The sequence below is a fragment of the Neodiprion virginianus genome, chromosome 3 (assembly GCF_021901495.1).
Source record: "Neodiprion virginianus isolate iyNeoVirg1 chromosome 3, iyNeoVirg1.1, whole genome shotgun sequence".
In the NCBI taxonomy this organism is placed as follows: Eukaryota; Metazoa; Arthropoda; class Insecta; order Hymenoptera; family Diprionidae; genus Neodiprion; species Neodiprion virginianus.
In genome coordinates this window covers 6,535,687-6,559,120 of record NC_060879.1, presented here as the reverse complement: position 1 = coordinate 6,559,120, position 23,434 = coordinate 6,535,687, and the positions used below count along the sequence as shown (strand labels likewise).

At 37.4% G+C, this 23,434-nt stretch overlaps 2 protein-coding genes and 1 long non-coding RNA gene across 6 annotated transcripts in view; 2 read left to right on the top strand and 1 right to left on the bottom strand.

The window, feature by feature from the left end:
• Positions 1–726: 726 nt before the first annotated feature.
• LOC124300841 (uncharacterized) lies at positions 727–3,868 on the top strand. 2 transcript variants are annotated; one of them, XM_046755265.1, is made up of 3 exons: positions 727–983; positions 1,505–1,844; positions 3,191–3,868. In XM_046755265.1, exons 1-3 carry the CDS (start codon positions 947–949, stop codon positions 3,219–3,221), a joined length of 408 nt encoding a protein of 135 aa, XP_046611221.1. In that variant the 5' UTR covers positions 727–946; the 3' UTR covers positions 3,222–3,868. The 2 variants fall into 2 exon arrangements, with proteins under 2 accessions (XP_046611221.1, XP_046611222.1); XM_046755266.1 differs by having other exon boundaries at positions 747–983; positions 1,505–1,750.
• Positions 3,869–4,115: 247 nt separating this feature from the next.
• The window catches only part of LOC124299715 (uncharacterized), a 116,050-nt gene continuing 96,731 nt past the window's right edge, over positions 4,116–23,434 (top strand). The window contains exon 1 of the long non-coding RNA XR_006907045.1: positions 4,116–4,416. This is a non-coding gene — a long non-coding RNA (uncharacterized LOC124299715). The remainder of the gene's footprint in view (positions 4,417–23,434) is intronic.
• On the bottom strand, positions 7,815–14,837 carry LOC124299714 (uncharacterized). Of its 3 annotated transcripts, XM_046753015.1 has the most exons (5): positions 14,526–14,837; positions 13,257–14,277; positions 12,141–12,980; positions 8,624–10,834; positions 7,815–8,540 (listed from the first exon to the last, which is right to left on the bottom strand). In XM_046753015.1, the coding sequence occupies exons 1-5, from the start codon at positions 14,712–14,714 to the stop codon at positions 8,431–8,433; spliced, it is 4,371 nt and encodes a 1,456-aa protein (XP_046608971.1). In that variant the 5' UTR covers positions 14,715–14,837; the 3' UTR covers positions 7,815–8,430. The 3 variants fall into 3 exon arrangements, with proteins under 3 accessions (XP_046608971.1, XP_046608970.1, XP_046608972.1); XM_046753014.1 differs by having other exon boundaries at positions 12,141–14,277; XM_046753016.1 differs by lacking the exon at positions 7,815–8,540 and having other exon boundaries at positions 8,804–8,890; positions 9,000–10,834; positions 12,141–14,277.

The following is a 23,434-nucleotide window of genomic DNA, read 5'->3' as shown; positions in this document are numbered from 1 at the left end:
TTTGCGATTGCGGTAAAAAATGAAAATGGTGAAAGACTGAACGGTAGCTGGAACTAAAAATTTCTCTCAGTGCAAGCCGAGTAGTAATTTATAGCTATTGGGAATATTCAGCGATTGGAATCGCCAGAAGACACGATTTGAACTTGCGTAGACTCCGACCTAAAAATGTTGAGAAAATGGAAGATCGTATTTTGCAATTCAAATTTAGCATGCAGTCGTTGATTGGATAATTTTTTAACCGTCTCGGTCGAAGATGAACGCATCGAAGAATGATTCGGGAATGCTAATTAAAGTATTTACACGGAATGAAATTAATGTACATTTCAACTCAGATTTGACATAATTGCACCGCGATTCGAAACTTAAAAATGAACTCAAACGTGGAAATAAGAATTTTGCAGTATTTACTGTAATTTATGCAAATTCTACTAAAAAATACGCTCCGCTTGATAATTACCACCCTTTTTTTCCGTGTACCATTCCTCAGTTTCGTTATATTTACTTCTGTGAATTCTGTATTCGGTTATCATTGCATACGCTTGTTTTCCTTGTTTGTCGTACTGCCGAGTTTCGAAAGAACCAGAAATTTGATGAGCGTAAAAAGAAAAGAGGTAAACGGCTCGTCCCCACCGGAGACGCTAATAACTGGAAATTATTACACAGCTTCCAAGTTCAACCTTATGAACGTGAACATATAATCCGGAAATCCACAGATGGTTATAATTGACCGTGAGCACGTTGGACGAGGAATCCCGGGGCTACGGCAGTGTATTCACCGCGTATATAAAACTTGAGTTGACCTCGCCAGACTCAGTCGACTTTCAATCACAAAGTGGTAGAGACGGGACAACCAACGGCGGTAATCAAGCCTAACAGCAACACTTAAGTGTTTACGTTATTGGACTGTTCGGCACATTCCTGAAGAGAGATAGTCAGACTGTCCATCATGAAAGTAGCATTAACATCTCTTGTCATCGTTGCCGGTGAGTGATGTTACTAATGTACATTTAACTGATCAAACATTTTGTTGTTCCGTTTCCTTACCACATTTTTCCATTTTCTCGTGAAGTTCTTCGCACGTTTCATATTTCAATTGCACCGGTTGATTACCAATTTCTCCACTGAGCGAGTGTTATAATGGGCTGAGCGATAGTTCGGATCTGAACAGTTTTTCGAGATGAATGAGATACTTTTGTTACATAATCACTTTTGTCCTCTTGAATACGAACGAAGGATTCTTGTTGGTGATTGTCACTTTAATGAAGCTGCTTGGCGCGAAATTTTTGCACTCGACGTGCTTTTGGGGGTCAACTTGAACTCATCGTCAGCGGATGAGTTCCTCATTCATTGGAACAGCAAACGTCCAAATTCCGAATCTGTCGCATAATCGGTACACTGACATTTCCACCTACAATCTTCTCATGCGATAGAGAGTCGTATGTCTTATGCTACAATCATGAACGACAATTCGACGACTCATAATTCTTCCTCACATGAATTCCAGTTTTGGCATGCTTCGTCCACGATGCATCAGCCCAGCAAAATTGGTGGGAAAGAGACCAAGATGGTTCAGTGGCGATCGCATCCTCGAGGACGTCAACTTCCGCTCCATCGACAGCAGCCCCGGCTTCCGGGATGCCTGCCAACTGTCCGTGCGTCACTACTCCGCAGTACAATCCAGTCTGTGGTGATAACCGAATCACCTACGATAATTTTGAAATACTGAAATGTGCTCAAAATTGTGGCGTAGGTGAGTATAAGATATGCGGTCATGCTTTGTCAACGAAGATATTCGAAGGTTTGAAAGGAGATTTGTTTCCTATTATGGATTTCTTTACAGCTTCGTATGTATTAATGTCTTATACCACGTAGGGAAATGCGAGGTTGAAATATGAATAATCACTGTTAAGAGTGGAACCGGTACAAGCAATTTTTTGTTTTTACCTTTTCTTCGAGTTTATAAGCAAACGAAGAAAGAGATAAAAGTATTATGCATATGGTTAGAAGTCTAAGCAGAATTCGAAAACCATTCAAAAATTGTTCGCGACGGGCTCTTGGAGAGAATTATTTCATTTGGGTTGACCAGTAAGTTTTAATTCATCTGGATAACGATTAGAGTATATATATTTACTTCTCAATGAACATTAGTGTCGTTTTTTTAAACTGCAGAAGTTATCACGCGTTAATAATTTACGCACAGAACCGGTTACGACAAAAACTGGTTTTTGCTGTTTGATTTAAGTGTAGGTGGTTGGAAGTGAAGTCGATGCACAAAATTGAGTGCCTTGATGAACCGGTTTTCCTTTTTTTTTTTTTGAGAGCAACATGACGCTCTTTTCAAAGACTGAATATTCATTGTTTTTATTTTTGCATATTTCACTCTGCGTTTTCGTTATTTAATCAAACACTTCCTCGTACGCATAATCAGTGGAAATATTGTAACACCTGTATTTTATCAGAAAATAGCTCGTATTTAAGTATAACGAATGAATAAGGATTCTTAGTCAATATTTATACCATTTGAGGTGACGTTTTGAATTCTTTGTAAGAGGAATGTCCAGTTCGAGTTATTATTGTATAGGTAATTGTGACGCGAAAATGACGCCTATAGATCCGAATGATTTTTATCTCTTATCTAAGAATTGTTAGCGAGGTGTTCCAATGTCTTAGGAATGAAAAGAATTTTATGCGAACGATTATGTTACTGTTCAAAATCAGGAAAGCATAAATATTTGTTGACTGCATTTTTACAATTCTAATAATAATAACAATACTCGTGATTTCATCTAAAATATATGTACACAATTATTGTAAACAAATTTATCCACGAAAATATCCTGCGGCAATTAGAATCATCCATGATTGTTGAAAAATGTGATGCATATTTGAAGGTGATGTGAAATATGATTTTCAAATTGAAACGATTTCGTTTCAGATTTTGAAAATGACCATACTTAATGTTCACGTTGCTTAAATCTTATATTTTTCTATTACAAGATATATAATGTTTCATGTAATTCTCGTAATTAAGTTGGATTAAATGGTCGAAATAAGTTACACAGCTTTCTGATTGCGTGCAAATTGCTCCTCAACCGGTATTTACTACATTGTCATCTTGGGAGTATTATTTCACTGACAGCATGATGTCATTGCGATAAATGATTTATAATGTTTTGCCTTCCATTTTCAGGAGTAAAACTGCTCTTCAATGGACGCTGTGAGAAGCTCATATAAGAAGTGAACATCCCGCAAACCTTCAACCAAAAAGCCGCAATGAAATAACGTCTCCGTTCTCAATGTGTACGAGTGCTTGTGATTCTTTGTTATTTTACTGAGTTACCATGCTATTAACTTTTTATTAAGTAGAATATTTACTGATGATTTTCCACATTGCTGTGCCATAAAACATACACATGTGATTTTGTATTGAGAAACCTTTAAGTAGCTAATGTTATATGAAACAATAATCAATGGATATCTACATTTATTCATCTAACAATTAAATTATCTATATGAAACGAGATTTAAAGGCTCAACGAATACAAGATTATTACAAAATTAGATTTTCAAAATTTACCAAATTTTGCACACGCTGCAATCGAAAAATTAAACCTTCCGCACATGATTTTATCAAAATTTATATGTGGGGGTCAAAACTTGGAAGAGAAAAATAACTACTGATCAGTGACACTTTCAACAATCAACATTTCGAACAATTCAACATTAGTTATTTTATTTTCACATATTTGAATTTTCGATATATCAGCCATTCGCAACAATGACTATTCCAAGTTTTAACCTTCACCGAATTTGTACATACTGTGCTGAAAAAGAGAATATTAAATTTTCGCGGGTTGCATATCATCAAGTGCCATCTCAGTGTGTATCAGATTGCCTGTGCTCAGGCGAAAGCTTCGCATAAATTGCCTGCTATTAGGCGCTAAAACTGCTCGGAACCTGAAATTCAGACGATCATGTAGATAACTGCAAACCGGCAGAAGATAAATGACGATACATTCAAGTAGAAATTAGTTGGGGTAAACAAATGTAGGTGTGTCTGCCCCCCCCCCCGCCCCTTCTTGACGACTAAGTACATCAGTCGAACTCCGGGTCGTCGCTAGAGGAGGAGCTCGGAATTTCTCCTCTTCTCTATCAACTGCTCTCGACAGGGCAAACGCCGAACGGCCATTTTGAACTTTGGTCGTAGAGGTAGAACGTCGGCGAAATTTCTTCGCAGTATCGTGCATGAAATGTGAAATGCGGGACGTAGTTAGTGGCCGGTATCTGTTGGTTCGGGAAAAAAAGTGTGGAGTGATGAAGCGTCGTCCAACTAACCTTTGCTGAGAAAATGTTAACAAGAACCATACATCGAGGTGGTATGTAATGCAAACCGTATCCCAAGTTTTGCTTCCAGAGGTAAGTTTTACAATATTTTGATTCGCACGACCATTTGAAGACGGTTGATATTACGTACTTCAAATTCATGTAAATTGTGTGAATCGACTCGAAGGACACGCGTGTTTCCCTTTCGATTTGACGATTTGAATTCATTATACTCATGTATTTTCCGATTATATGAGTAAGCTTATTGCGATGTTAAAGAAAATTTAATTTTTTGATATTTTTCAACAAAACGAAAAGTGTATTTCGATTCCACGACGTTCGTTTTGTATTAAAAGAGAGAGCTGACTCTGCCTCCTTGGATAACATCGAGATACTGATGTTATTCCAGTTCTTTTTGTTTTTAATAATGTTGAGAAAATGCCGGCTCGCAGCCTTGCATCTATTCGGCGACGGTGAGTCTTTTTTTTTTTACTGTGTATTGTATTCAGAGCGTAAGCAAAAGCGCCGACATCTTCTAGCCGGATTCTGTAAATGAAATTCGTTAACTAAGGATATCGTTAACCGCAATTAACGACGAGTGATTTAAATAATGGATGTTTAAGATGCATCGATGTTTGAAAAACGAATCGAAACATCGATTATTTCGCAAAGGAATTTTTTTCAAATTAGATTAATATTCCATATATTATATAATATTAGATAAATTCCCAGTTTACATGTTATTTGATCAATATATTTCCAATCAATATTAAAAATTATACAATTTCACATTGGAAATAGTTGGGGTGCCAGATCGAGTCTTTAATCGGATGCTCCTGCATTTACTTCAAGAAAATCACAAAATTATTAATATGTAATCCTATCATCGTCACGCAGATTGAAAATAATTCATTTATTGTTTCATACGTATGTATAATTTAGTAAAATATTGTTCTATTCTTTATAGAACATTTGATACTCAGCTTGAAGATCAAAACCATAGTTATTCATTAGAAAATCTTGTAATAAGGTCTTAGTTGAAGGCTCTTCATAAAGAACCATTAATGGTGAATATCCAGATCACCAAATTCGAAAATCATTTTCGCCAACCTTAAAGTAGCGCGACCCTTCTCATTTAAAGCCATTATTAATATTATTTTGGCTTACTCATTCAGAAAGTATATATATATATATAGTTAGAATAGTTAGATCAATCGTTCTGATTGATAAAACTGGTAAGGATTAACAGAGCATTTAAGATGCGACTGAATATCATACTTGTCGTGAAGTTAAATGACGAAATGGATAAATGATGGGATTCTGGGGTGAATGAATAGGAAATTAAAGTTTTTGCGATACTCCTTAACGAAACCAGCTTATGACGCGTGGCTTCTAGGGAAACGCTAAGATAAGCTGGTTTCGTTAGAAGGTATCGATTTGTGGTACCGAGGTGTGGGATGTCTCATTATATACTAAATTGTTAATTGTTAATGAAATCAAAGCACATCGTTATGATACAGTGACGGAAGGTGAAAATAACAAGACATACATATATAATCATAAAAATCAATTACATTGCTACAAACTAAATCTTTAGATTATTTCCCATTCTTTCCGGGTCAGAGAGCTCGAAAAATGAAGTTTTCAAAGTTCTTTGAAATGCTCACTTGAAAGTCGGTTACGGTTGTCGGATTTAATGAGGCCAGTCTGAGAACACATTCTCTCAGATGGCACCGAAGTCCCAACAATATTCACATATTGCTTCGATATCATGGACAGCGCCGGAAATGAATGCTCAAGTGATTCCTAATGAACAAAGGGATTCTACAACGTAGATATCATTGGCTGGCTCAAATATTGCCGTATTTCCAGGCTGGTACTTTCATCGTTTATACTCGCACTCAAATTATTCGATATAAGATAATCATGAATCTCTCAAATGCTTTTCGAAGACTTGGTCTGTTGGTCGAATTCTTTCTCTCATCAATGCGGCGGAGTATATTGCTCTGCGAATAGTATAAATTTGTTTCAGTATCTCTAGTACTTGTTACCTTCTATATCTTTAATCGGTGCTATTTCTTATCTGAATTATTCAACAATTTTACTGAGCAATGCTTATTTTCCTCGCTTCATTGAATTATTGCTTCATGATTGGTTAATTTTCTTTTATACAGTTCAATAGCGTTTCCAAAAATATACAAGCTCATTGTATTGCTTTATGATAGATATAATTTCCAAAATTTTATTAATTATCGAAAATCTTTACTTCAATATCTTTAGACCCTGGTTGTGTATGTCTTTTCCAAAATTGTCTAATAATACTTATAGTTTTGTGTTCTCTAAAGACTCGATAACTAAAGACTCGATACTTATTTATCTATACCATCAATTGAGCGAAATAATGTATTTATTTGACCCTTGGGAGCTGATATTTTCTCAAGTTTAAACAGGTACAAGAGAAAAAGAAACTCATAAGAACTTGCGTCCTCGCCTGAAATTGAATCCAAATGATAATATGCTTCATATTATATTATAGACTACTATTCAAAACATTGCCTGATAAAGGTGGGGGGGAGGGGGTGTGCGTTCCAAAACCTAACCGTTGAGTTGAATTTAGTTGGATACAGCGTTGCCGGATGGGCGCAGAACACTGTCGCATAAATTCCCCCACTTGTGACGTCGGTACGGTACCTGGTGGAAATTTCCAGGTGCTGGACACTGGAATCGTTCGCACAGCTACAGTTAGACTCACATCAGTAGTTCGGGTCACCAATTACCGATAAAGTATTGAAATACACCGGACAACGGGCATTCTGTCGCTCTAATCGAACAAACCGAGGAAGGAGTAATTATTGGATAAAAGATTTAATTAACTGGCTTACCTTTTGAGAATAATCTGTATATGATGACTTGCAGCGTAGATTGGTGAGAGGATTTAACGGAATGACTGACTTTAATATATTTGGATACTTTGATTGACTTGGACTTATTTTATAAGTTCAATATTTCAAGTCACAAAAACGTAGTTACTTAGTGTAAGATCTTAAATTAACATGACAAAATGGAGCTGAAAGCTCGCTGGACTTTTGGGCAGAGTAACGTCGTATGAAAAGTTTAAATGCAAAAGGCAAAAGGATTTTACCGCGAGACTGTACCGGAACAAGATGACGAATCTGGTGGTAGAAACCAAGAGGACGATCCGATGATCGGTCGCCGTTTTTATAGGTGTCGATCTTTGCGCAGAACGATCTCCTTCTTTAGATTTTGTCAATAGAGCAAGAGCCCGTGAGTGCCAGACCTTCGGATTTTTATAAAAGCTGAAAATTTTTCTATGTGTGTCCCTAGTACAGGTAAGAATGATCCCCACCCATGAAGCTGAGGCAGCGGTGGCTTTGGCAGGTAACAGGTAACAAAGGTGTATAAAATTCCATCTCAAATTTATCATAAAATAAAACTGAATTTTTTTATATTTGATTCATAATAATATCAAAACTCGCGTTGCTCATTGCCAGACAGTTGGTATGGTTGCAACCCTCTGCCGGACACCCTTAAACTGTTATAATTTATAATTATACTTACGTTATATTATAAAACCTAAATTTTATATATAATGTTTTGGGGGCCTATTAATCTATGTTTACATAATAGCCGGACAGTTTCGACGGTTCTATCATCTTGCCAGACGCATTCAAAGTGAGCAGTAGTTCGGAGAGCAAGAAGCGTATACAGTAACTAGTGCGAGTGAGACAGAGCGCTTGGTCTATTGCGGCCCTTCACTGCGCATCCACTGTTATTAAGTTCAAATTGTGCAGTTTATTTTTTTTTTAATCAAGAAATTTCATTAAATAAATTTTTACAGTTTGAATAACAAATATTTAAAACAATACTCAGTAAAATTGTTCTAATACAACTTCAATCATATCGAAACTGTAATAATTTTATTTATATTATTTTTCATTTTTACGAAAGTTTATTATTTTCAATTCTATCAAAATTGTAAAGTCAATGAATTAAAGTAAATCAAATTTTATTGTTTATTATATCAAAGGGCAAATTTTTTTTTAAATAAAAAAGTTACAGGGAAATACATCTATTTTGATTAAATCTTTAAACATTTTCATCATTTTCATCGTCGTCGTCAATACATCCATATTCCTCGTCACTATTATTCCATTCTGTGGATTGATCGTCTTCAATATCGCCTTCTTCATTGTTTTCTGCAATTGTAAAAAAACCAAGTTAATTTAATTACAAATAGACCAAAATTAATATACAATAATTTAACATAATTATCAAATACCTGGAACTGTTTTTAGAGATTCGCTGACATAATTCGGTAATTGATCTCCTTCAAACCATTTGAAATAGTAGTGGTCATTTTCCAGTATCCAACCATTATTTACTGGTTTATATGCTGTTGGCTTTTGTAAGTGAGCGTTGTTCCATATGCTACATATGTAATTCGCTCGCAAAAATTGCTGCAATAGCTCACTTTTGCAAGGTGGTAAACAGCTAGCATCGAAATTTTGCAACTTTTTTCGATTAAAAGCTTCGTTCACATCAGATACTGTATACGAATTAATAAACATTTGTAGCCTAGCAGCATCAACATCGTTGATATCATTCATATTGTATAGATAGCATATAAAACTTTGAATTATATCGAAGATTAATACTTGTTCATTGTTATTTTCGATGATTTTGCTGTCACCAAACTTCATGAATGCTAGTTGAAATTCTACATATTTTTTTAACAATTTATACGGTTTCAATTTTGCTTTTCTGTAAAATGCAGGATTGTAATCACATCCTGTGAAAGCGTGTAGTCCAGGTAAGCTTCTGCAAATAGATTCTCCTAATTTGGCGTGTATTTTAGTTAGGTCCACATATCTTAAATTATTTCCAGCTCCTGTAAGCATCCAAACATGTGATCCATCATTAAGACGATGCATATGACTTAGCATTATAGCAGCAACATCGGTGTCAACAGTTCGAATCACAATATTTGCTTCGTAGTTAATTTTACACGCGTGGTACACTATTTTGTTGTCTGCTTCTTCATGCTCTGGGCAAGACAATTCCTCATTTATACTTGACATCACTTTGTTGGCCTCATTAACAGTAAACGAATGACATTTTCTGAAATTTATATGTATTATTTTATTGCCAATAAACGGCGCCATTTCGTCAGAAGCCCAGTGTAAAATAAAAAAATCAACTAGAGCTTCTTTGAAATTAGAATTTTTTAATTCTTTGACAAAGTCACTAGGACGGACTTGTTCAGGCCCAGCAATAGTATACTCCAATTGTGCAGATTCAAATCGCATAGAACGTTCGTATCCTTTTATCGATGGGGTAAAATACTGGTCGAAAATGACATCAATTCTTGACGCTTTTAATTGAGTTACCATCTGCAACATTTTTTTAGAAATGCCTCCAAATTTTCTAGGAACATTTTTCATAGTATGTAACAAAAAGAAACCGTCAATTATTAGAATATCAATTTGAGATGGCTCTTCATGCTCGACCTCTTTCTCTAAACATTTCATCAAAGCAGATTTATCGGTCTTGCAAATGGTCCCATCCAAATGACACATTGACAATGGTACTGAAGTAATCGGGTAGGATAAGATTTTTGAAATGTCAATGCTGTAATCCATTGAGATTCCCAGCATACGTCCAAATAAATCCCTTTGAATTTTAACTTCTTGAATTTTTCCACCGACTTTAATTTTTTTTTTTTCATAATCTTTAGAAAAATTATTAATAGATGTTTTTTTAATAGCTTTTTCAAATCGCGTAATATCAGATTGGCATTCAGAAATGAATGTTCTTCGGAGGCTATCGCCATTAGCTTCTAAATTTAATAGAAATTCTTCTACTGGCAGTGATGCGGACTTTCCTGATGAAATATTTACTAATTGGTCTTTGGGAACTTCTAAACTAAAAGGATTGATAAATTGATCGAAAGTTGCGACAAATTGTTGTAGTTGTTTGGCGTTTTTCCTGATATTATGGGGATTCAAATCTGTTGAAATATCTTGATGTTTTTGTAGTCCAAGTTCAAGATAAACTTGACTTATAATTGTAGATCTTACATCATGGTTTCGAGCCCACCGTTGTCGCGCCGAAATTGAGTTAGTGAAGTGTATAACACCTGTCAGCCTTCTTGCAGCTTCTGCATTTATAGTTTGCTCTAGAACCAGGTCAATAGGTTGTCTCGAAAATGGCTTGGTAGTTCTTTTAATTCCAAAACAGCCTTTTAGGAATCCTTCATACAAATCAGGATGAGTTTTATCAACTCTCAGTAGACTATCATAATATTTGACGCTCCACCTAGCATAGTTTTGTTGATTCAATACAAAAAAAATGCTTGTAATTTTAGGTAACACTGATTTAAAGAGTTGAAAATTTCCAGTACGAATACTTCGAGATAAGTCCAAGTAATGATGTATAAGGTTTATATATATTAGATAAAATTGTGACGTTTTACCATGCTCCCCGTTAAGGGAGCTTTCCAGTGTGACAGCCCAAAAAATCGCTGTTTTTCGCGATTTTTTTTTTTAAAGAAAAAATGATCTAATCGGTCTGGTTTTTTTTTTTGTATATTAATTGGGTATTGAAGAATACTAAACAATTTTTTAAAGATCGATTTATTTATTAATTAATATCTATAAAAATGATGAAACAATTGTTGCAGAAAATGCACTTGGATGTGGTGTCCACGTTGGGGGTCACAATTTTGATCTGAAACAAAAAACACAAAAAGATTATTGATCGGTATATAATTGGCTTTCGTGCTATGGAGGCTTTTTTCTTTTTTTTTCTTTTTGCAAAAATGGCGCCGGTTTGAACAAAAAGTATCGATTTTAGCATTTTTTTTGGCAGTTTTTTTTACAAAAAAATAGGAAGATGTCAAAAAAAAAAAAAAAAGCTTCCATAGCACGATAAACAATGACGTTAAGAATATTGTGTAAAAAATTCAACTCGATAGCTTTAAAACTCTGCCCTCCAAGTTGGACACCGTTTTGAAAAATGCTGTTTCGAGAAAAACGCGTTCAAAGTTTCAAGTCAGGAAATTTTACATAAATCGTTTACTTACGGTCAATCAGCGATGCCAGGTCCGTACAATATCCCTTCTGCTTCTTCGAAAAGATCGTGCTCAATGGATTGTTCAGTCCGACGAGCTGTCCTCGCCTCTTTGCTGTCCAGGGACGCCTGGCGGTTTGCTTGGATGATGCGCGCATTCTTGTACTTAGCGGCGAAATCTGCGGCGCTCGGCCCTATCGTGCATCCCGTCGTCTCCAAAATTTTTAAAATTGGGTCGTAACCTTCATTGAAGGTGCACACAGCACACTGCGTAGCGATTTCTGCTATCTGCTTGCCGCAGAATACGTGCTTTGGGGCTAGTTGCCACACACAGTGATTGATTGATTTTCAAGAATTTAGCACGCCATCCGCTTTTTTTTTGAAAATTGAGTGCGACAAAAAAATAAGTCGCGCGACTAATTTACGGCTAATTAACGGCAAATTATGCAATAGTCCGAATTCACATTTTCGACAATTGGCGAGCCAAGTTCATGTACGTGCAGGTAGGAACGAGACAATAGAAATAACAGTCGCACGGGCAGACGGCCGACGCGGCAGCTGTAGCGCTCCGTTGCCTTCTTCCAAAAAATGCTGTACAGTAACCGAAATAATCTGAATTTCGGCATGAAAATTTCAGGGAATATTCGGAAGAGTGTATACTATTCGATAAAGCAAAAAAAAAAAAATCGATTTTTTGAAAATTTCACACTGGAAAGCTCCCTTAAGGGTTTGTTGTTTGTAGATACCGTAGTTATTCATCAGCTCTTTAAGGCCATCATTTTCAATTTCAAACAAAGAAATTTTACAATTTTGGAGTCTCTTAACTTCATCTATTATATCCTCAGTTAAAGTAATGTTATCATTTTGTAAAAATGACTTAAAATGTAGTATTTCTAGTCCTAATGCTACTAAAGGATGCAATCTTTTGCAGCGATTAAAGTGTTTTCCATCTAAAAACCCATTAACTGAACCGTTTGCCAGCAAACTACTCTCAACCATTACCGTAGTCAACCCACAATCACTAATTACTTTACCGATAGCTTTGAAGTAAGCCATCATTATATGAAATGGTCCTAAATGAATGAATAAATTATCAAATGTTGGATTTTCTGTAGCTTGTATTTGTAACGCTACTTTAGCTATAGCTAGATCGTAGGTTACCTGTATGTAGGGTTGCTGTAAATCTTCAGCTATTTTTTGGCTTTGTTTCATAGTTTCTAATACGATTGATGTACTGGTTGGAGATGCATTTATCGGCGTCAAGTAAGATATATGTTGTTGTGGACTATCTTGATCATCAATCCGACTATTGAAACCAACCCACATAGGTACGTCAGGTAATTCTAAAGCGTGACTAATCATCCATATGTTGTCAATTTCCGTGTTTATTTGAGAGTCTATACATTCTATATCATCAACTGATAATTGTAACTCACTCGTCATTTTGGGTTTCTTAGGGTATGGCATTTCATCTATATTTATTTCATCAAATGTTCTTCTTCTTCTTTTTTTATTTGGCGAAGTATTTTCACTTGAAACTTCGGACATCTCAGGCTCGTCAGTTGTATCTGCATCGATATTTTGGTATATTATTCCGACTGTGTCGTGTAAAGTATCCTTACCACTAGAAGTTTCAACGAAACGATCAAAATTATCGTATGCCACACCAGTAAAAAGCTCTGGTTTTTTTTTAATTTTTTCTGGACATAAGCTAGACTTTTTCATTGATGTAAATGTAGTTTCAGTTTCTAATTCTTCAACGCCTTGATAACTAATGCAGTGTCCATATCTGTTTATAATGTCAATTATTTTTCTGCTGCTTGTTAAGCTTTTTAGAGTCATACCTAACATGATATGCTTCGACGTTTTAACTCGACCATCATGAACTCCGAAAATAACATCTTGACAATAAGAACGAACTAGACGAGAACATTTTTGGCCAGTCTTTCGTTTTTGGTTACATCCACCAAGAAGGGTAGAATAAAAGTCTGATAATTCTTCTGGTATTGAAACTTCTCCGGATATTAAATGCTGTGATGTTATATTTTTTGTTGGTAATTTTATTTTTTCTATTTGGAGTATTATTTTTCTCAGAATCAATGCAGATTTTTGTAAAATGTTTTCTTGTTGTAAATTATCCAGTACTGAATCATCGATGGCTTCTAGATATTTTGGAGCTAGTATTTTTTTATTACGAACAGTAAAGAATTTTATATCCTTAGAGAATACTTTTAAAATTTTTTCTTCAAGGTGGTGTGCTGTGAAAGTAGCTGTCATTTGAATAGAATTTTCTTGAAAAATTTTTTCTAATAAATCGATATATGATTCATGTAAATACACTAATAAAAAACACCGCCCTTTTTTAATCACGTCTTCTTTAATGATTGTACTAATTTCATTAAAAACTGTTTGATGATACTCCCGGTGATAATGCCACTCCTTTTTGCTAGGCGTTGCTTTTAATGAAGATAACTTATTATTAAAATCAACTCGGCATTCAGTATGATAATAGATTTTTGAGCCAGAAAAATTATCCAATTTATTAGAAAAATCTGTAAACTCTTTATGACTTTCAATATTAGGTTTGACACTATCTTTAAATTGCTGAACATCAGCTGCATGAAGCGGAAGCATTCTCGATCGCACTTTTTTCTTCTTTTTATTACAAAATATACAAACAACTTCGTTATCATTTTTACCAGCAATATTATCAGTCGAAATATTAACATCTTGAGATACAAAATTATTATCACTAACTTCTGGTTCAAAAACGTCAGAAATATCTTGAAGAGTTGCAGATTGTAGATCTATTGATTCACAAATTGGAGCTGGCTGAGATGTCGTGGGAGATTCTGTGGATACAGACTGTAAATGAGATTCATTTTCAGATGTCGAAGGTTGTGTTTCTGTGGACTGGGATAGTGAAATTAGTTGAGATGAAGATTCTGTTGACGGAGACTGTGGATCAGGTAGTTCAGAACTCAAATCTCGTATTGACGACAAGGTTGAAGATGAGTTGCTTGTAATTACACAACTCCCTTGTTTTTTTCCTTTTTTTTTTCAGCACTCAATGGTTGAGAGGTGAAATATTTTTTCATAAGACCTGTAAATACCTTGTAACATACTCTGTGATAACCACTCTCGGTGTATTCGCTGGGTAAAATAATGTCTCTGTACTTTAGGTTATGTATTTTTCGTAATTTAAGAATAGTCTGGCATTTTTTTAAAGTTTCCTCAGAAAATATTATTATATGTTCATCACTTTTCTTACAAACAAAGCAAACTATTTTTTCGTCACTCATGATAGCACTTTATTACAACTGATCACATTTATTTTATAAACTGCACAGAAAAATAATACATTTATTATGAGCATAGCCGTTCACCAGATAGGTACAATAAACAGCAGCTGATGCGCAGTGAAGGGCCGCAATAGACCAAGCGCTCTGTCTCACTCGCACTAGTTACTGTATACGCTTCTTGCTCTCCGAACTACTGCTCACTTTGAATGCGTCTGGCAAGATGATAGAACCGTCGAAACTGTCCGGCTATTATGTAAACATAGATTAATAGGCCCCCAAAACATTATATATAAAATTTAGGTTTTATAATATAACGTAAGTATAATTATAAATTATAACAGTTTAAGGGTGTCCGGCAGAGGGTTGCAACCATACCAACTGTCTGGCAATGAGCAACGCGAGTTTTGATATTATTATGAATCAAATATAAAAAAATTCAGTTTTATTTTATGATAAATTTGAGATGGAATTTTATACACCTTTGTTACCTGTTACCTGCCAAAGCCACCGCTGCCTCAGCTTCATGGGTGGGGATCATTCTTACCTGTACTAGGGACACACATAGAAAAATTTTCAGCTTTTATAAAAATCCGAAGGTCTGGCACTCACGGGCTCTTGGACTATCACTTACCTTTGTTGTTAGCAGTTGATTTTCGGGCTCTGTGGGGCGGCTCTGCGTGCTCGGCGAGGAGGTATACGGTATTAAATGACTGGTTTACACTCGATATGGGTTTAATTACAATTATACGTTTATTCGATAAAAATGAGGTTAGTTATGTACTATGGTAGAAAGGAAGTTTGTGTTTGAGTAAAATAACGCGGAGTTCGCTCAGCGCTTGACGTGATTGGATTTTGTAATAAAAAACTGAGAGAAAGACTTCTTCTTAAAAGCTGACTGACTACTGATCGACTACCGTTTTGACTACTCATTCACTACTCTCTTTTAAAAGATTCGGGTGGTCTTGTCTGAACTACTTCCTGATTGGTTACCAGTATCCTTAAGGGATGCTGGACCAATCAGGAGGGCCTGATAAAATTTTGAGTTTTTCTATTCGTCAAGACTACCCCCGCCCATCGGGTACGGTGTAGCATGAGACTTTATCATTAACTATCCCGCCTTTACCACACGTGCGGGTAGGAATTTCCGTTTTATGTTTGTATATAATAAAGATATCCTTATTTTAATGTTCGGGCCAATATTGCCCAAACAGACACTTGAGATAGACCCATACGGATCTATCTGTTGCACGTGTTCATTTCCAGAAGTTATAAAAAGGTGATAAAGAGAGCCGTATGCATGCAATGCATACGGAGACGCAAAAATAAAAGTAAAAGATAAAAATATAAAATATAAATGTATTAAATTAAGAGGTAATAAAAAAGATAAAACTAGTGGGTAGGGGCAGAGGAGATCGAGGATGTAACACAGGTTGAATTTGCAGCCGTGCTTCTTCTCGTAACCGGGTCTATTAAGCTGGTAAAAAGAAAACTAAAGAAGTAATCTCAATTATTTTAGATTAACTTGTAGTTATATATGGACTGAACATGCTGTATAAATTTGAGCAGAATCGATCAACCAGTTTTTGAGATATTATGGCAGCAATTTGGAAAAATCGTGTTTCGAGAAAAACGCGTTTGGAAGTTATTGTATATAATTCATAATAAATTTTAATGTTTGTTGGTTGCCTGTTATTGGGTGTTGCCACGTATGCATCTTTGAGTTTATTGCGAGTTGATTTACCTTCAATCGTTTCGTCGGTAAGTTTCCTAATGTGTTCTCTAGATGAAGCTCTGTATGGCTCCACATTGGAGATCTGCATTGCCTTCAAAACGTTGCGCGTGTTGCCTACGATACGGCGTTACGGAGGAGAGTATAATTCATGCTGGATAATTAGTATTCACGGTTTTGAAGGTTTTGCAGTCTCTGGTTTTATGGATTATTGCAGCAGTGCTATCTTTACATCATATTGGTTATACATTTATCTATGGTTTTACAGTCTTCTATACTCCAGGCTATATGGTATAGCGTAAGTTGCTTATAGTATAGCTCTCAGCTACGAATGCACAAATGGCATTGTCGAGTGTTACATAATGATTGGATATAATCGTGTTAGTTAATTATGGTGTTAATATGATAGTGATATATAATAACGTATAATAATATTATAGCTCTTTGTAGTGCGAAGATCTCGTAACATGGTTTTTAAGCAACCGTTGCGAATTCTTTCATGGTTGGAGATACGATTCCGCCAAAAATAGGCGACAAATAATTGACGTTCATCAGTACCTGATATTCTCTTAGTCTTGAAGGGTCGAAGTTGTACTGGATCACGATTGGCCCCCCCCCCCCCCCCCCCCTCAGAAAAAATTGTGGGAACTATCAACTAACCGGACCGGAACAGAGACAGAATAAACCTTTTATAGTCTTGGAAGTCCATGAACTTGCCCATGTAGAGGACCGTATCCAACGGAAAAGCAATTGGCTGTGACTGGTAGTTCTGATCCAGTCCTCTCTTCAATGATGCCGCCGCGTTTTGACGCCACGTTATTCTTTTTCGAATTCATTGTAATTAGGAGGAAATACGGACTTTGTAACACGCGCAAAAAACTAGCGAACAGGGCGACGGTCAAATACGTTCTGTAGTTCCGTGCGTTAACAAGGTACGAGTCAATCGCAACACTATCAGTTTCCATATTCATGGTCATGACACTTACCAATCGGTGTTCAGATGATACGAGCTAGTGAACTTTGGCTTCTACGAAGACGGTGCGCAACAGTGAGCGTGTCCCACGCGTTAGACGTTCAAATTAAATATGATAACGCGTTTGAGTTAAAATGAATGTTAATGTTATCGTCGCTATACGTTATCGCACAATGTCAGCATCATTGTCGGATTGACGCAATATGTTTTACATTATGCGCATATTTTTGACCTTGCATTTGCATTCTTATTCACGTGCGGACGACGCGCATTTCGGCATTTTGCAAGAAGTCAATGATACAATACAAAAACGTGGCGACACTAAACTCATACGGCTTTTTTTTTAACATGCAGCGTCGAAACAGCCGCCCAGACGTTTCTTGACGTGTAGACGTCCAGTATGGACGTCATATGCGCATAGCTTCTATGCCGTGTGGTCCAGCCGTATTCGCCGTAGTCATGTCTCGCTATGCATGTCATAAAATTTTAAGAACGCCCCAGTGGTAACGTGACGTTCACGCTATGAACTTCATTCTGTATCACTCTTGAAACGAGAGAGACTAGACAAACCGGGAACGAGTATGTTCCTAAGAACTTGCATTCCCACAACACTGTATAGCTTCGGTGGGGTCGTGGAAGTGTCTCTACTGGAGTAACGAACCCGCCGCATGTATGACGTGAGGATAAGTTAGTTTTAAGTGCCTGCATGTGAACAAGAGCAAGCAGGCTTGTTACAATTGGATCGACGCTATGAAAACTGATTATGTGATACGGGCGACTCGGTGCGCACTTTTGAATCATTCAGTCGTTCTTATATTCCGAAAAAATTAACGTTCACGGCCTAAAATTGAGAGACATCGCATGATATACCTTTATTCCTTGAGTACTAAAATGTATCCATCGCCTACCTTCAATGCTCCATTTCGACGTTATAGTCCGTACGCTCATGTAACACTGACTGTATGTTTTTCAACATATACGAATTTTGAGTTTACATAGGTGAAAATGTCCAAGTTGCTGGTTGCTATGGGTTTTTTGCGAGTGAACGCGTTTTTAGTCGGTTCTTCGATGATGAGTAGTTTCGGATGTTCGGTTCGAATCAACTCGTATAGGGTGTTCGATAGAATTGTCTTTTGCTCTGGTAAGGATGTGTGGTTGTGGAGGAGGTTAGGACATTTTGATGATGTTATATTTCGTCAGTGTTTTGTGAGATGGGTGGTTCTTATTTTAGGCTTCGTCTTTCTTAATATTGCAGTTAATTCTCTTGATTGCTTCGACTACTTGTTCCAAGACGTCTAGCCCTTTCCTTGCGGTGAGCGCCCGATCTAGTTTCGCCGGGTCTGTAGCCACAGGTGATTTTAAAGCGGTGTCTGGGTTGGGTTTCCATCGGCTACAAGGCACTGGTCCACAGAATTTTATTTTTAGCCAATACATCATGGCTGCGGTATTTTGGTATGAGCTGGAAATAACGGTCGCACGGGCAGACGGCCGACGCGGCAGCTGTAGCGCTCCGTTGCCTTCTTCCAAGAAATGCTGTACAGTAACCGAAATAATCTGAATTTCGGCATGAAAATTTCAGGGAATATTCGGAAGAGTGTATACTATTCGATAAAGTAAAAAAAAAATCGATTTTTTGAAAATTTGACACTGGAAAGCTCCTTTAATACTTCTGGGTACAAAAACACAGAAAATATAAACATCTATGGCACATACTGTCGATATTATTGCTACATTATGCGCGCTACAAGCACGGCGTTAATCTGCAACCAGCATTTACACGCTTAATCACGGTTACACCCGTAATTCAACACATCAACTACTGCAGCACATCCACAATGGTAAATCCTGTACGTTTGCCCCGTGAACACAACTTATGTACAGTGGTATGATTGAAAAATATCGAGCAGTTTTTTCATCGCGAAATTTTTCTGTTTCGCGAAGCACAATCGAAGTAGCCAGGAAAAACTCTAACCAATCTGCAAGATGATCTGAACAGTAATGGTGGAAATGACCGATGTTGCAATCGCCCACTTCGGGCTTTACGAATGGTCCATCCATCATCAGGTCCGCATCGTTTTCGAGATGACGTCTACACGAGGCGTATCGGTAATCCGAACATGTCTCCAGGTGAACAGTTGTTCTGGCGAAGTTGACCAAGTTTGATATCGATGTGAATTCACTGACGCCTGGAGGGCGAAGTCCATGGAACAGCGGTAACATATCATTCACGTTGATGAGGATCTGTTCATCTTCTTTCCTCCAGGGATCCAGGTTGTACTCTACTCGTAGTTTCTTCCCGTTGAAAAACGTAGTCGTGAACTGGTGAGTTGTCAGCTTCCACAACCTGTGCGGATCAATGTGGTTCACGTCGTTTTTCGGCCAAAGTGCGTGTAAAAAGTTCCGATAATCCGGTAACTCCAGGGACTTCCCTATTTTGAACATTATTTCCAAGGGTAGATGAATTTGTTTCGACGTGGAAGGCAGTGGCGGTGGTGGCGCTGCGATATCTTGAGTCTCCACCACTTCATTTTCACTGCTTGAAATTATTGACATTTTTGCACAACTATACACAACAACCTTCTTCCTCGGCGTCGTGATTCGTTATGACTGTTCACCGAGCAACCAGGATGTCTATATTTATATGCGTCTGTATCGTAAATATCTCTTACAGTCGACGGGCTCGCTCCATCAACGTTTAAATTTACAGGCTATATCAGTGTCGACATAACTAAATTATGAACCACGCAATGTTTATCTACGTTTTATAGAGGAAAATCTTAATGTTTTCATATATCGGTTTTGTAACACTTATAAACTTGATGTAAGCAAAGCATTTTGGATGACTAACGAGATCTAAAATTAAAACCAAAAGAATGATGTAGAAATACCTCTCGAGAAATACCATTACCTCGGCTCATCCTTATTAGTTTTTTGCATAAAAACAACTCAAGTGATTGAAAACTGATGCAGATTAGATGTCTCGAGTTCCTAAAAATGTAAACCGAGTGTAAAAATTCGCATCTATGATCAATCGTATATGTAAATAGACAAACGGTCATTGTGCGAATAAAATTATATCTGTGAATTCATTCATTTTCTCGATACACCAATATTCGCATGTTTTTTAATTTATTTTTAAATACGAGTAGATGGGCGGTACCACTAAGATTGATACGGAGCGATACGGTCACCGTTATCTTCATTTCGCAACGGAACTATATTTTTACATTTTCCTTATCGTCCGGCTAGAAGGTAAATTCCACCGGAATTTACAAAATCACATAGCAACTTAGCAACTACCCCGTGTAGTTATTGTAATATCCCGAGATAAGGTATTATATTTGGAATAGTTTGGTTGCTATGGTCGCAGAATAAGAGAAGTGACTGAAGTTTTCACCAAGATGACAGAGGTTTCATAATGTTTGTGCAAAATCACATAACATTGTGTCGCAAGCATCGCTTCACATTACAGCATGCAGAGAACACATCAGACGTTCATATTTGCTGCCTCAAGCAAAGGGCATGTCTAACGTCACTATCATTGCTGAGTGCCGGCATGACGACGGATCGTAACAAAGACACTGTTCACGTCATGTTCAGTTATGACCTGCGTCAAGCTTGTGTATGCGTCAAGCTTTTTGCAGTATATTCGGCTAGACTGATCTTTACGTATCCTTGGACTATTACGTCGCTCCATGTTCCGTATTCGTCGGAGTATTGTATGCCTTCGCAAGTCCCGTCAAAATTCGTTGCTCCGCCAAGTGATATTGTTTTTGTCGTTGTTCCATTTGGTTTTAATAAGGATATAACGCTTATTAATTCCGAATCTCCACGATTTGTGCAGGTGCATTTGTATGCATTCTTCTTTTGATACAAAGTGTATATATTCGAGTTGTCCGTTGCTAGTTGCCGAAATATGCGAATGCATTCCGCAGTGAAAGATCGATCGATGTATTTCTACTTTGCATTGCGTGATTCGTGCTTCTGAGTAGTCGGTGAGTTGTGGGAGCTACATTTTGATAGTGCTAGTTACAGGTTGTAGTTTCGGCAGGTCGCATGTTCCTACTGCAAGGAGAGATACCGTGGTCAGGTTCATCATTTTCGATCCGCAGTCGTAGGCGATTAAGGCCATAGTCATCCAGATCAATTGGGGCAGGATTGCTAGCCGGAGATCCATCTCGATCCTCTGTGGTCGTAAAAGAAAATCGACTGTAATTAATGAACATTTTGGTGTTCGATAGAATTGTTTTTTGCTCTGGTGAGGATGTGTGGTTGTGGAGGAGGTTAGGACATTTTGATGATGTTATATTTCGTCAGTGTTTTGTGAGATGGGTGGTTCTTATTTTAGGCTTCGTCTTCCTTAATATTGCAGTTAATTCTCTTGATTGCTTCGACTACTTGTTCCAAGACGTCTAGCGCTTTCCTTGCGGTGAGCGCCCGATCTAGTTTCGCCGGGTCTGTAGCCACAGGTGATTTTAAAGCGGTGTCTGGGTTAGGTTTCCATCGGCCACAAGGCACCGGTCCACAGAATTTTGTTTTCAGCCAATACATCATGGCTGCGGTATTTTGGTATGAGCAGTTGAAGTCCGGGTTCAATTTTGAATGTTCGTCGCACGGGGTTCCGTAGTTTTTTATGTCCGATATACCTGGGCATCCGTAATCTTCTAGGTTGATTACCGTGTTGAAATGTTCACGCAGTATGGTCTCCTTTTCCCTGCCTTTAACGTATACAGTTTCCTCAGCGGCCAGCGAGTTTATTAATTACTCCAATTGAGCGCGGGTGTTTGATCCGGCTTCCCATGAAAGGCCGTGGAGGCACTCTTTCAGCCAGTGATAAGTCCTTTGAATTTTCGCGGGTAGGTTAGTCCCATTTGTCTTTGTGATGAGGATAAGGTGATGTATTGCGGTTCCGCAGCACCTTCTCACGGTGATTTCTTTAATGACGAACGTGTTATTTTTCCCTCTAAGTCCTTGTATGTCGATAACGTACATCTTTAGCCCTGTAATATTACAACGTATAGGCGTCAGTATTATCAATTCGGTAAAGTTATGAGTTCAACAAATTCCTTTCATGGTGGCAAATGAATTCATTATGCGTGGGCTATCGAGTGGGCATAATAGTTTTATTATATCGGGTTTGCAAGTCTGATTATCGGTTTAGGTGTTTGGTTTGTTAGAGGATTGATGACGCGTATTCATATTAATTTTTTTTTTATGCTTGCATGTCCCTTGGGTTTAGACGGGGTGTTGGTTTTATTCGGGATCGTTGCAAACCTTTTCGATCGTGTTAACGATGTGTCCCAGTAAATTCAGGGCTATTTTCTTATATGACTCGGGCACCTCCCGTTTCGGTGTTTCCCGTCGTCGTTGACAGCTTGGCATTACTATTTGTGGGAGCCGATTAGGTTCGTTTGTCCGTTTGTCGCAGGAATTTAAAATCCATAAAAGAGTGTTGGATGCAGGGTACTCCGCTTTCTTTAATCGCCGCTAAGGGCGGGCAACCGTGGTCGTCCAGGTTTATTATGTCGTTGAAGTATGGTCTTAAGGTTTCGACCTTATCTGAGCCCTTTACGTAGATTCTTGTGTACTTGTACATTACTTCTAATGCCTTAGTTACGTCACTGGCAACGGTGGTGCCATCGTGCCAATCGAGCCCGTGGTGGTGATCTGTTAATTGCTGGTTGAGTGTTTGGATTTCTGGCGGAAGAGTAGATTTTTCTGTTTCCATGCGGACTATTGAGTGGTGTATTAGTCCTTCGCAGCAACTCATCACTGCGATTTCCTTCATCATGAAGACATGATCTTCCCCGTGGAATCCTTGAAGGTCTATGATGTACATTTTGGAGCTGCAATCACCATAGTTTTGCATCAGTTCGATTGTTGTTTATTTCGCATTGTGATAGTTCCTTTGCACACAGATTAATAATCCTCATCAACATCACGATTTCAACTACTACATCAACATTTCAATTTTGCAAATGAATTTCTTGGCAAACCAGGAAAAATTGGTCATAATAT